The 13,824-nt window shown below is 41.7% G+C and overlaps 1 protein-coding gene across 2 annotated transcripts in view; it reads right to left on the bottom strand.

The window, feature by feature from the left end:
- fgd5a (FYVE, RhoGEF and PH domain containing 5a) overlaps window positions 1-13,824 on the bottom strand; it is a 50,479-nt gene that overhangs the window by 16,643 nt on the left and 20,012 nt on the right. For both annotated transcript variants that reach the window (XM_070549906.1, XM_070549907.1), the window contains exons 4-7: window positions 12,929-12,987; window positions 12,577-12,607; window positions 8,869-9,023; window positions 7,979-8,135 (exon numbers count right to left, since the gene is read on the bottom strand). In XM_070549906.1, the coding sequence (XP_070406007.1) occupies window positions 7,979-8,135; window positions 8,869-9,023; window positions 12,577-12,607; window positions 12,929-12,987 (402 nt within the window). The remainder of the gene's footprint in view (window positions 1-7,978; window positions 8,136-8,868; window positions 9,024-12,576; window positions 12,608-12,928; window positions 12,988-13,824) is intronic.

The following is a 13,824-nucleotide window of genomic DNA, read 5'->3' as shown; positions in this document are numbered from 1 at the left end:
TCCAGATGTGGGTTACTGCTTTAATTCAAGCTGCAAGTCAAGGTCAGCAGTGACCAGGGGAAACGGGACTCTCAGGGTGACCTTCGTGCAGACCCGTGCAAAAAAAAAAAAAAAAAAAAGAATAAACCTATTCATCTGCTCGCCCATCATTTGCAGGTGAATAAGGTCAGAGAGAGGCAGTATCAAAGGAACTCAATCAGGATCTAATTGCCTCTGACAGGTTTTTTAATGCCCTGAGAGGTGCAGAAGCAACTGTGTGTGTGTGTGTGTGTGTGTGTGTGTTTTGGGGTGCACACACAAATTTCTGTAATCCAATGGAGTCCTATCCTTCATTAGAGAGACACATAGCATCCTGTAGAGAAACAGTGTGTTCATCTTTATTCACACACACACACACACACACACACACACACACACACACACGCACGCACGCACGCACGCACGCACACACACACACACACACACACACACACACACACACACACACACACACACACAATCCACATCTTATCTGTAAACCTCACCCCTAGGGAGTACTCCGTATTAGGACCGGGTTTTGGTCCTAACAAGGACCATCGGTCCTAAGAAGGTTAGTAACTATCCCAAATCTGGTCTTCATAAGGGTACAAATACAAGCACACACACACAAACACACACACACACACACACACACACACACACACACACACACACACACACACACACACACACACACACACAGGAAATGTGTATGGATCCCTCACACCTAGGCACAAAGACTATCGCGTCAGACCCGTGCCACAACCCGTGCACGCGCATTGGGTCCACAGCGCGCGTGTGAACGGGACTCGCGAGCGAAAATATACATGGCGAGAGGTCATTTGTGCACTGAGAGGGAGCAAACTGTGTCTGTGAGCGCACAAGGATGTGCACAAGTGACAAACCTGCGTGCGCGCGTTGCCAACGAGCACACGGCAGAGGAAAACGTGCGCGCGCGGCAGCCTCTGCGCGCTCGGTTTCTAATTCCGCTCGCTCGGCTGTGAGGAGTTTTGGCACTCTGGAGGCGTGGCCTGTGGCAGATCTTCTCTGTCCTCTGATTGGTTAGTTTACCCCGCACTTTACTCTCTAGCTATCTATATAAAAAAATCTGAGATTCAGCAGTTGCTCTCATAGCTCAGCTGGGAGAGCGAGTGACTCTCACTCTGGAGGATCCAGGTTCAAGTCTGGCCAAGCAACATAGAGTTGATGTTATATTATTCTTTCCTAATTCCTGTGATATTATTTTACAGTTGTGACCGTTCAACTGTCATTAAACGTCCGAATGTTTGCTGGGCAGTGTTTTAAAAAGTGCACATAAGCTAGATGGTTTTAACCAGGTAAAAATAGACTTGTGGGTGTAGGTATGTTCAAGTTTAAAAAGTTCTTGCCTCATTAATTAATGTATTGTTTATTTTTTTCAGCATTTAATTGACAAATTATCCTTTCAAATAATTAATTGATGAGTTACATAATTGTCCATTTAGAATTGTTGAATGGACTGAGTCAAGTTTGGTGCACTTTATATATTTCAAAACATGTTTTTTTTATTATGCATATAAATAATTTTAATGTTAATTTATTGAAATATTTCTATTTTTTCATTACCTCACCCATGTTTTGACAAAAACAAGACCTTGCTGGATAATATCACGGAGAAACTATTTGTTCACAGTACTTGGCTCAGTGAGGATCTGTATACCAAAGGAGGAGATGCTCAGAAATCTGTCTGCAGATTGTTACAATCCAGACTGGAAGTGGTGGGCTGTAATAAGTAAGGAGACCAAACAGAGGAGTGGGGGTTCAACAACTGATTTATTTAACCAAAGTAAGGATTTACTAAAGCAAGTTAGTGCAGTCAAGAATTACTGGTGTTTGGGTAGTCCTGAACGTGTTGTGATGCCCCCACCGTCTCATTGGGTTTTCATTTGTGTTTAATTGTGTTTTTCTTCTGTTGTAGGCAGCTCGTTAAGCAGCCTTGGAGGCACCTGGGCTCAGGGTGTGGTGCTGCCTACAAAGCCTACTGTTTTTCTGCTTTCACTGGGTCTCTCCTGTGTGGTGGAGAGTCCTCACTGGCCATTTTCTGTTCATTAACTTGCTTTAGTAAATCCTTACTTTTGTTAAATAAATCAGTTGTTGAACCCCCACTCCTCTGTTTGGTCTCCTTTCTTATTACAGCCCACCACTTCCAGTCTGGATTGTAACAATCTGCAGACAGATTTCTGAGTATCTCCTCCTTTGGTACACAGATCCTCACTGAGCCATGTACTGTGAACAAATAGTTTCTCCATGATATTATCCAGCAAGGTCCCGTTTTTGTCAAAACAAGGGTGAGGTAATGAAAAAATAGAAATATTTCATTAAATTAACATTTAAATTATTTATATGCATCATTAAAATAAAAAAAACATGTTTTGAAATATATAAAGTGCACCAAACTTGACTCAGTCCATTCAACAATTCTAAATGGACAATTATGTAACTCATCAATTAATTATTTGAAAGGATAATTTGTCAATTAAATACTGAAAAAAATAAAGAATTCATTAATGAGGCAAGAACTTCTCTCTCTCTCTCTCTCTCTCTCTCTCTCTCTCTCTCTCTCTCTCTCTCTCTCTCTCTCTCTCTCTCTCTTTCTCTCTCTCTCTCTCTCTGGAAGCCCCACTCTAAGGGAGTTTGCAGTGTATTAGTGAGTCATATATTGTACAACCACAGTCATAAAGTTTTCAATCAGTAGTTTTATTTCAGTATGTATTTTTCCAGTATCACAAAAAATGTAATTTTATATGGTTAAAACCATCTAGCTTATGTGCACTTTTTAAAACACTGCCAAGCAAACATTCGGACGTTTAATGACAGTTGAACGGTCAAAACTGTAAAATACCTGAAATTAAGAAAAATTAACATGACATCTACTGCATTTTCCTTGCCCGGACTCAAATCTGGATCCTCCGGGGCGAGAGTCACCCCGCTCTCCCAGCTGAGCTATGCCAGCAACTACTGAATATCAGACTTTTTTATATAGATAGAGGGTAAAGTGCGGGGTAAACTAACCAATCAGAGGACAGAGAAGATCTGCCACAGGCCACGCCTCCAGAGTGCCAAAAGCCCTTACAGCCGAGCGAGCAGGAGTCAGAAACCGAGCGCGCAGAGAGGCTGCCGAGCGCGCACAGAGGCTGCCGCGCGTGCACGTTTTCCTCTGCCGTGTGCTCGTTGACAACGCGCGCACGCAGGTTTGTCACTTGTGCACATCCTTGTGCGCTCACAGACACAGTTTGCTCCCTCTCAGTGCACAAATGACCTCTCGCCATGTATATTTCCGCTCGCGAGTCCCGTTCACACGCGCGCTGCCATGTATATTTGCGCTCGCGAGTCCCGTTCACACGCGCGCTGTGGACCCAATGCGCGTGCACGGGTTGTGGCAGGCTTTAAACGCCATAAAAGACATGCAGTACAGGCTGGAAATAACACTGAACTGCAAAATGTCAATCATTACAGATGAATTAAACAAATAATTATTTAAACTTTTGTTTCTGAGTCTTCAATTTCATCTGACTGCTCCACAAGGCACAGAGTACAATAACTCAACTTTACCAACACTTTCTGCTTGTTTGCAGAACATCTGCTTGTCCTCAAGTGTAGCATGTAAATTGTCGACCAATTGACACTTGTTCAGAGGACGTGTCTTTTCAGAAATAATTAGTCTGAGGTTTGTTAGGGTGAGCAAACCAAATGGAGAGAAGAGGGCGTGTGACGCTTTTGTGCAGGTAGATAAACACGTGCATATGGACACACAAACTTTCACACCTCTAAGACACTGTCACAGCCACTGAACTGCTGCAAACACACACATACACACACACACACACGCACGCACACGCACGCACGCACACACACACACACACACACACACACACACACACACACACACACACACACACACACACACACACACACACACACACACACACACACACAAATGATCTAATTGGGGGGTTGTAAAGGAGGCTTCTTCTCTAATTAGCTTCTGTCTGCCTCATTGCCCAGCTGCCTTTGGAATTTCCCTCCGTCGCTCTCTGTCCACCTGCTGCACAGCCTCCTGCCTCCTCTTGGGTTTCTCTTTCTCTCTATCTCTCTGTGTCTTACACACACACACACACACACACACACACACACACACACACACACACACACACACACACACACACACACACACACACACACACACACACACACACACACACACACACACACACACACACGCGCACACACACACACACACTCGCGCACGCTCAGAACATGGCATGAATATAAATCTGGAGAGGTGTTTTGGAGAGAGATTTTGTGTATTTCATCCCTACATTTTGTATACAACCCAGCAAAAAAATCACTCACTCACTCTCACACACACTCGCACCCTGATCCCCGTTGTTTGTAGATTGTTGCTGTAAACGAGTGACTGGCTGCAGGGGGGAGGTTGTAATTCAGTCAGGGTCCGGTTGTGATTCAATCAGGGACTGAGGCTACTTCATCACTGTCATCACCACATCCACAATGAAATCACAAGCACTTATGTTGCAGGATTCTGGTTTGTAGCGGTGCAAAGGAAGTGAGCAGAAGAGGCGATGAGGGAGGTGAAGAAAGGAGGACACGGTTTTAATTACACCAAAGCAACAATACTTTGCATGAGGGAGCGCTGAGCTGAGAGCTTGTGGGACTTATGAATTTGTGTCAGATAAATGAGCATCAGTCCTTTCAGTGGAAGGAATAGTGTTAGTTGTTGTAGCTGTCCCCCAGCCCTCTCTTCTGCTCATTACTGTACGGTCACACACTCCAAGCACCTCCCTGAGCAGCCTTTGATACAGCGGGGCATTCATCACACTCCTATGGTTGAATGTAACTAACCTAAACACAGTTTTTGTGCTTATAACTAAGATGTGGAAAAAGAAAACAAAATGAATATATACAGTTAATAAATAACAAACAAAAGGGATGAGGAAAGTTTAAATAATACCATATTCTCTCATTATTTCTATAATCCTAGCCAATAAAGTATTTAACCCTCAGAAAAAAGCAGCCACTAATTTGACTTTCCTTCCAGTTGAAAGTGAGCAAACTTAGAGCTGAACGTTGCAGCCCACAGGGCCACGCTTCGTCCAAAAGCTGGACCTTCTCCTGAGAAGATGCAGCTGCTGCTGAATATTCATGAGCCGGGACAGTTGGCCACTTGTCTGTTTGATTTTCTTATCAAAGAGGAAATGCCTGAAACAATTATGTCAGCAAATCAGCTCACATGGAGGAGCTGGTGGCTTCGCACATGTTGGTCATGGTGAACCGGTAGCTTTTATTAGAAAGCAAGGAGGAAAATGGATTTTTAAACAATAACTTGTGTAATTAAAAAATAAATACACACGTGACAAATTATATTTTTAATTGGATGTTTTGAACACATTTGTGGTTCCTAATCCCACCTATACAGCTGGTTGGAGCAATTTTCAATCTATTTTTAATTACTGTGTCATCTTTTTGCCATATATAGGGCTGTGTCACTGATGATTCTAAAAGTTAATTTTATTTCAGCAAATTATTTCAAGACCCCCGTTTGTAACCCGCATCAGGGTTCTTGAGAAGCATTGCTATAATGTATAACATGATTCGTTACCATAACATTGATACTCACAACACCAATAGTGTTTTATCTAAAAAACAGTCGCTGTGTGCTCAAACTATGAATTGTTGTTTGTAGTTTTTGTAATAAATTAATTTAGTTGTAGTATGTGTGTAAATAAATAAGCATGAGCCATAAAAATAGTTGACACATCCAATGAAGCTCATATCACCATTTTTACAACAAATATTCAAAATATAGCTTCAGTATATATTAAGGAAAAAGGAGGAGATAAATTCATATTTGTGCTTATTGTCTGCAAGACCGAACGTCCCAATAATGAGCAGCAGCCATCGACATATGTACGGCAGCAGCAGACACCAACATTAGCAGTTCTCAGGGCTTTACTGTGAATTCTGACTAATAAAGTGTAAACTTTGTTTTTTTTTATTCCACCATGTGTGAAGATGCTAAAGTTTTCTAACCTTCTCATATCTGAATTCAAATGTTATATTTTTAAAACAGTAACAGGCTAACATGCACATTTTCACTGCTCTGCAAAGGAACTAGCCACCACCATAAAACCAGTAAAAAGTTTTTCTTATTGCCAGTTTCTGTTGTTATTCTAATTTCACTCATTAATATTTCACTTGCATTAAAGTTCTCACTTCCTATAGTATTCTTTTAGGCTTTTTACACTTTTATTTTTCTAAATGAGGCAAATTCAATCAATTGTACTTTTGCATACATGCTTCTTTTTGATTACCCTATTCTATTCTATTAAAGGTGTAGGACACTTATTTTATCAATACATTTGCAGTGGTCTCTGGTAGGAATGAATGCTTTACAAACCGTACTCGGGGCAAAAAAAATCTCATATCTACACCATTCTGTGCGGCAGCAGACAGCAGGATTTGGAGTTATATTTCCTGATATTTGGACATCTCGCCTCAGATTGGATAATAGCAAAGTGACTACCACGGACTTGCAACACTAATGTTTTATCTCCACAAATAGCACAAGCCTGGAGGAGTTTCTCTGTGGTGTTGCTAATGCTAATGGCTAGTTTTACCGGTTATCTGTTGTTTCCTGGACACTAAACCAACAACAGCCTTTCTTGTTGTGACTCAAGATGGGTGAGTGAATGAATGTTAAGTGACAATAAGTGACACACCGTGCCAGCAAATCGGCGTAATATTACCGCAACGGTGTGTCTTATAAACGCGCCATGCCGGCATGGCATTGTGCAAAGTTTGTGGCATTTGTTCCACCTCGCTTGGTTTTAATATTGCGGTAATATACGGCTATTGCACCATGGTGCACTGGAGGGAGGTGTCATGATCACATGGAGACTTAATGCTGAGCTCCGGCCAGCATATGTATTAAAAATGAAAGTAAACACAGGCAATAAGTTTTGCTTTTTGAACATAATCAGCTGAGTCAGCAAACTGGAGTGCTGCAGCTGAAGCTCAGATCATCAGAGTCTGCACAGGGACTAATGGGGACAGACAACTTCAGGAGCGGCTTGTTAAAAAAACGTAACGATGGCCGCTTCAGTTGCAATAAAAAGCAAGTTATGTCCAAGATAAACGGAAGTCCGCGACATTGCAGAGACCGCCCCTATACCCGCTTTATGCTGCCCTAACCCTAACCACTTATAAATGACCTAAGGTTCCCTGATGCCACCATGGCATTGCAGCAAATTGAAGGCATTGTTATGTAAAAACGGCTAGAGTGACATAGATCTGTCCGGCTTTTCAAATCCTAAAGTTTTACCATCTATTTTGTATCAGAGTGACTGATTATAATCAAAATAAAATCTACATAAAAAAAAAGTTTTTTTCAGTGAACCACACCTTTAAATTCTAGCCTACCTAAATAAAAGCGGGATGAAGAGATCCCCTATATCACGTCAGAGTTGATCCATAACATTGCAATTCCCTTAATATGGTGATGGTATTTTTACTATGGGCATGGTGGGCTGCATGGTGGCGCAGTGGTTAGCACTGTTGCCTCGCAGCACGAAGGTTGAAGGTTCAAAACTCGGCTCGGCTGCGGCCTTTCTGCGTGGAGTTGCGTGTTCTCCCCATGCATTGACAACATTGTGTTGTCAATGCATGGGGAGAACACATGCATGGAGAACATAATGGTGTCCCCTATAGGACAACATTGCCCTATAGGTTATAAATTGTAAGTCGCTTTGGATAAAAGTGTCTGTTAAATGAATAAACATAAACATACTATAATACTGTAAATCCTGAACCCTGTACTCCTTGAAGTACCCGACTCAAGGTCTAGAAAATCCAAACGTTCACAGCAATGGAACAACTTTTCTCCATTCGTTGTGCAATTTACCTCAAATTTCTTGACTATGCTGGAAAAAGCTGCATTGATTCTGCAGCTCTCCTCCAGTAGGGACATGCTGCGATCATACTCCGAGATGTAGGTGTCAAACACCCGAAAGTCCTCCCGATGGCTCAGGATCACATCCACCATCTTCTGGTTCTCCTCCCTTTATTAGTGAAAATAAGAAAACATGGAAAAACAGAGGAAACAGTCAGCTCTCTTTATCATCTTGTGATGTTCAAACATTATTATTGCAGAATACCTGTGATGTGAAATAAACTTGATGGTTTTATTATTGGATAAACATGCTATAGTTAACCTGTTTTTATAAACCCTGATATAACCCTGACATAATTCCTGTATGCTGTCTCTAAGCGACTGACTTTTATATATAAAAAAAGCTTTATTGACACATGAAATTCTTTTAGTTTCATAATGTCCCCATTTAAAGCCAGAAAGTTTGTTTTTATAGTTTTAATATGTTCAAATGAAGGAACATCCCATCAATATGACATCACATACTCTTAATTAGCATTATATTATATGATTATAATAATTTAATTGATTGAATTAATAAATTATGTTTGGAATGATTTATTTTGAACAACAGAGCTATTTTCTTTCATTTCTCACCATGTTTCCAGACATCAGCACACCTTTTACTGGCATTTACCAGAACCAGGAGCAGTTATTTCAGAAAGTGGATCAACAAAATAAAATGTTAAAAAAAATAAAATAAATAAAAGGCACAACCCTCTGATTTAAGCTACAGTGCATCTTAAATCAGCTTGAAGCACTTTTTGGGGCGTTTTATTTGATCGAATGTACACCCATCCTTCATATAGTTTTTATGAAATGATGTGAAAAATGCCAATCAGCTATATTTTACAGCTTCTTACCACTGACTAATACGCTCCTCCAGCTCAGCTAAGATGCTGCTGTGGAGACTGTAGACCTGAGGAAGCACACCCAGGATCTCCTCCAGCCTCTGCTTATCCAGCACCGGCTCCCCTTCGTCATCTTCCTCCGCCTCTGTCACCGCTGACCTAAAGTCCTGCGTGAGGAAAGGCAAACAGGATTTGTGAGGAGAGATCCACAAAAAGACAAAGATGTGGAGTGGTAAGACAAAACAAGGAGTGAAGGAAATGATTATGAGTGTTGGAGGAGGAAGGGAGGGCAGGAGGAATGAAAGGCACAGAGGAATGAGGAAAAATGGAAGAAAGGTCATATCCTCCTAAACATCCTTCCTGCCACCCTCCCTTCAAATCGTCTCAGTACTTTGGGATCAGTCCAGACATTCAGGAAAGGTGGCCCTGGCCTGCACGAGAGCTGCACATCAGGTGTTGCTGCACAATGACCTTACTCAATGATACAACACTGTTGTGTACTAAAAACCCCACTTTGCACTTCTCTGCAGACAAGAACCAGAAAACTGACAGTTTAATGCTCAAATTTGGCTCTATTAAAGTGCATTCAAAGCACATAAAATATGTGCATTAATATCAGCAGTGTCCGAGACCAAATGGGTTAGTATGATGAATTATGGCACAGGAGAGTGAAAAACAGGGAGAAGAGGTTATTTATCTTCTCAGGAAATGAACTAAAAGAGAAACCGAAGAGGTCTGAATCGAGACCTCAGTGTGCGTGGAGTGATATTGGTTTTCTCTTTCACCGCAGCTGTGACTGAAGTCCCACCATCCTGGGAGACATGGCGTGTCTCTGAGGTAGAAGTGTCAGAGGCTCATCAATTTCACTTCTGTGTCAAACGCAGGCGTAAAACAAACAGACATGTCACAGCAGGGCGTGAGATAATGAGATAACACCGGGCACCTCAGAACGCAAAATTCATCACGCACTATCAATCAGGAGCGAGTTCCATTCATCATGTGTGCTGGGGGTAAAGAAAAACGAGCAGCCATGTTTTCTCATGCACAAACACACACTTGGGTCCTTTTAGCCTCATTTGCTGCTCAAGAATCAACATTTAGCACTTGGTTGAACAGCCAGTTATGACCAAGAGAGAAGTCCGAGGCTCACATGTGGGGAGGGTCGTTTAGAAGAGGAGCACGGCCTCCCTTCCTTTGTGGAGACAGGGCCTGGAAATTCTTTGTATTCTTGTTATTCCTTATCAGACAATGGAACAATAGCTCATGTGTGCCGCTCACTTAATGCAGCTCCTTGTTTTTTCCCAGAATGTGTGTTAGTACACACTGTGCTGGGATTCCCAGGCAAATAGCTCACTTTCTCTAAAAGTATAACATCCACCTGTATCAAGCTCAAACTAACAGAATATCCCAATCTGTAGAATGTTGACATAGTAATGCTCTAGATCAGGGCCATTCAATTCCGGGCCTCGAGGTCCGGTATCCAGCACATTTTAGTTTGAACTCTGCTTCAACACACCCAATTTCAATCAGCAGGTGATTAACAGGCTTCTGCAGAGCCTGATGAGCTGCTGCACAGGTGATTCAACCACTGAATCTAGTGTGTTGGACTAGAGAAACCATTAAAATGTGCTGGATACTGGCTCTCCAGGCCCGGAGAAACAGAAACACGCATGCACACACACACACACACACACAAACACACACACACACACACACACACACACACACACACACACACACACACACACACACACACACACACACACACACACACACACACACACACACACACACACACACACACACACACACACGGTCTCACGCGTTGAAAAGTTCAAAAGTTAGCAGCCCTATTAATAACAGAGACAGATAGATTCAAGGTCCACTCACCTCAATGCTAAGCAAAGAAATATATTAGTTCCAATATCAGCTCATAAACAGACCCAAAGGAGACAAAAAAAGATAAGAGGCTCCCGTGCAAAACGTGATCACGTGATCAAATGGCCAGCCAATGGGCAGTACCGAAGATTATACAGGAGTCATGTCAATAGCATTCTCTGAAGGTACAAAAATAGTAGTTTTTGTACAAATACGTTGCAACTCAGAATGCTAAGAAAAGTTAAAATCATCCGGTTGTCACTCTCAAACCAACTTTAGGACAAACTACCAGAGTCCCAAAACGACAAACACCGTTTGAAGTCACAGACAACAAAACGTGTTTGGACCTAGAAAACAGTGACTGGTGTTTAGCACTATCTCGTTTTCTCTGGCAATGTGGGTTTCTGTATCAGGTGGATATGGCCCAGGGATGATAGGGAGCCTAAGTCTCCTCTCTTTCTGATCGGCACATGGGTCCTTGGAAGAATGAAAAAATCAATGCAAGTCAACTAAAAGAGCTATTTTCTAATCTACTTTGCCTTAGACCCTGGATATGCTGTACTGCAATTTCAACAAAAATTAGTGAATGGTGTCTCGAGCACGCCTGTCACGTACTTTGAGATTTATCAGCTTGTAAAAGTTCGTAATTAGCATGACTATAATCTAGATGTCGGTACGTCACCATCACCACAGAATCTCCTCTCCCCAGCGTAGCTGCTACTACCACATGGCCATATTTATAGTAACGTTTTCCTCCTGAAGGAAGAATTTTAAGTTCGTTAAACTTACAGCCATTTTCCCTCGTTTTTTCTCCATGTCTGGTTCGATGATGTCACTTTCGTGATTTGTAGTCCTGGGCTTATTTTCACACAAAACCTAAAATAACATTTCCCTCTCAATTGCAAAATAAGCGCTTTCTTGGTATCAAAATATCTATTTAAAATCCACAGACATCATATGTGAAATCCATGGCACATAACAAGCGGAATTAGAACATAGCGTTTTTAGCCCCATTGACTTGCATTCATTTTTTCGTTCTTCCGGGGACCCATGGTCCGGAAGTAGATGGGCGTGACTTAAGTTCCCTATAGCTATGATTTGAGGGGTGAGAGTTTTGTTTCATCACACACTGGTGAAATTATTTATCCGCATTTGACACATCTCCTGGGGGAGCATTGCGCTGCAGACACAGCCACGCTCGGGAACTATTCAGCAGTTTAACCCCCCAATCAAACCCCTTAGTGCTGAGTGTCAAGCAGGGAAACATTGTCAAGTCTTTGGTATGATCCGCGGATTAGAACACACAATCTCCCAGTCTCAGGGCAAATCATACCAGTGATCCACTGAGCTAGTAAAAAGTAGCTTGGTATATAGATTTGCCCTAATAGCTTTTATGCATCCTGGCTAACAATCCACTTCGCTGTGCCCACTACACTTGGTCACCAAAATGAAAATCATCTGCCTGATGGCCTAACTGGTCATAAGCATAAGCTCAGTCTTTGCATCAAAATAAAAGACTCCAACAACCCTAAAATTGCAATCCAGTCGTGTGTGCAAACACCAGGAACGCTGGTGTTGTGAGGACTCTGCGTCATCTTACAACTGAGCACACTGGAGTACTCCATGACAACTTGATCAACACCAGGAAGTAAATTTCGCTGCAATAACACTGATAAACTTCCAGCTAACATAACAAAAGGAAAAGAAAGAGGCAGAGAAGCTGGAGACAGAGACTGGGCAGCAGACATGGGTGATAAGATCATATTAGTAGCTTTAGCTTTAAGTTACAAGATTTCAAGTCCATTTAGGACATTTATGATGTAAAGAGAATGGTTTACTTACCTCCTGGATGTGCTTGAGGGCAGTAACGTATCTAAAAACAAAGAAAAAACAGAAACATTAGATATGAACTGTGGAATGAAAAGCACCGTCCAACAAATGGCCCAGTCCATTTGTCTTTAAGACTAATTAAATAAATGAAGCGATCCCCAATGAGGAAACGACAACAGAGGAATAGTTAAAAGAGCAGCAGGACACTTGTGTAATTGGCTGCACACTGCTTGATGAATTAGCATTAGCAGCAGCAGAGATATAGTCGAGCACGAGTAAAGTGCAGTAATAGGGCACATAAATAATAATAATTTGGGGAAAAAAAGAGAATCGTGTTTCAGCTTAGGTGTTTGCAGGTACTCACAGTCTCTCAGAGTCCACCAGCTCTTTAGCGATGTAGAACGCTCGAGATCGGCCATCAATCTGCTCAACACAGAGGGAGAAAGGTGGCAGATGGATGAAACCGGTTAATGTTGAAAGCCTCTTTGTGACCACTCACTCCTCTAAGGCTCTAATAGCAACAACAGCAGCTAAAGAGGCTGACTGAACAACACCTTTTCTTTCTATGCTTTGGTTTGTAGATTTGCGCCGTCAAAAGAAGACAGATTATTTCATTACTGTGAAGCAAAGACATGAAGGCTTTCTCAAATAGGAGACATTTAAATTCAGATGCATTATTTATGAGTGGCTGTATGTGTAGGGGTGGCAACAGTACTGCCCATTGATTTAGAGGCTAATCACTGGGTTTCAAAACGGGCCATTTTCTGGCTCCTGTGTTTGTTCAGTGTTGCGTTTTTCTCTGTGCAGCTTTTTACAAATTCAGCTTTAAAGGGACTTAAATTGATTTGCCCGAGGTTAATTCAACTCTCTTTAATCTTCATCCTTGCTTTTTTAGGATCAATTTCTTGTAACTTTTCTTTGAAGTGAAAGAAAACAAAGAAATCCATGATGAGAGCAGAGTTGTTATTATTGTGACATCAGCAGGATGGGTGAGGTCCAGCTCTGATGTACTGCATAATTTCTGCTTTCTATTAAATAAAAACAGGAGGAACTCAACTTTCATCAGGCTAGTTTTACAAATGGCTGAAGTATATACAGAAAAAGGAGAACATGTAGTGTGTAGGCTGCGTTCACACTTTAGGCAAAAGTGGTTGAGATCCAATATTGTTGCCCATGCAGCACACATGACCATTTAAACGGCCTCATTTTGTTTTTAATATTTATTCAAAGCGACTTTAATTAGACTTTGAATTACATGTC

This window comes from Nothobranchius furzeri, chromosome 3 (assembly GCF_043380555.1).
Source record: "Nothobranchius furzeri strain GRZ-AD chromosome 3, NfurGRZ-RIMD1, whole genome shotgun sequence".
Taxonomy (NCBI): Eukaryota; Metazoa; Chordata; class Actinopteri; order Cyprinodontiformes; family Nothobranchiidae; genus Nothobranchius; species Nothobranchius furzeri.
This window is presented reverse-complemented; position numbering and strand designations above follow the sequence as displayed.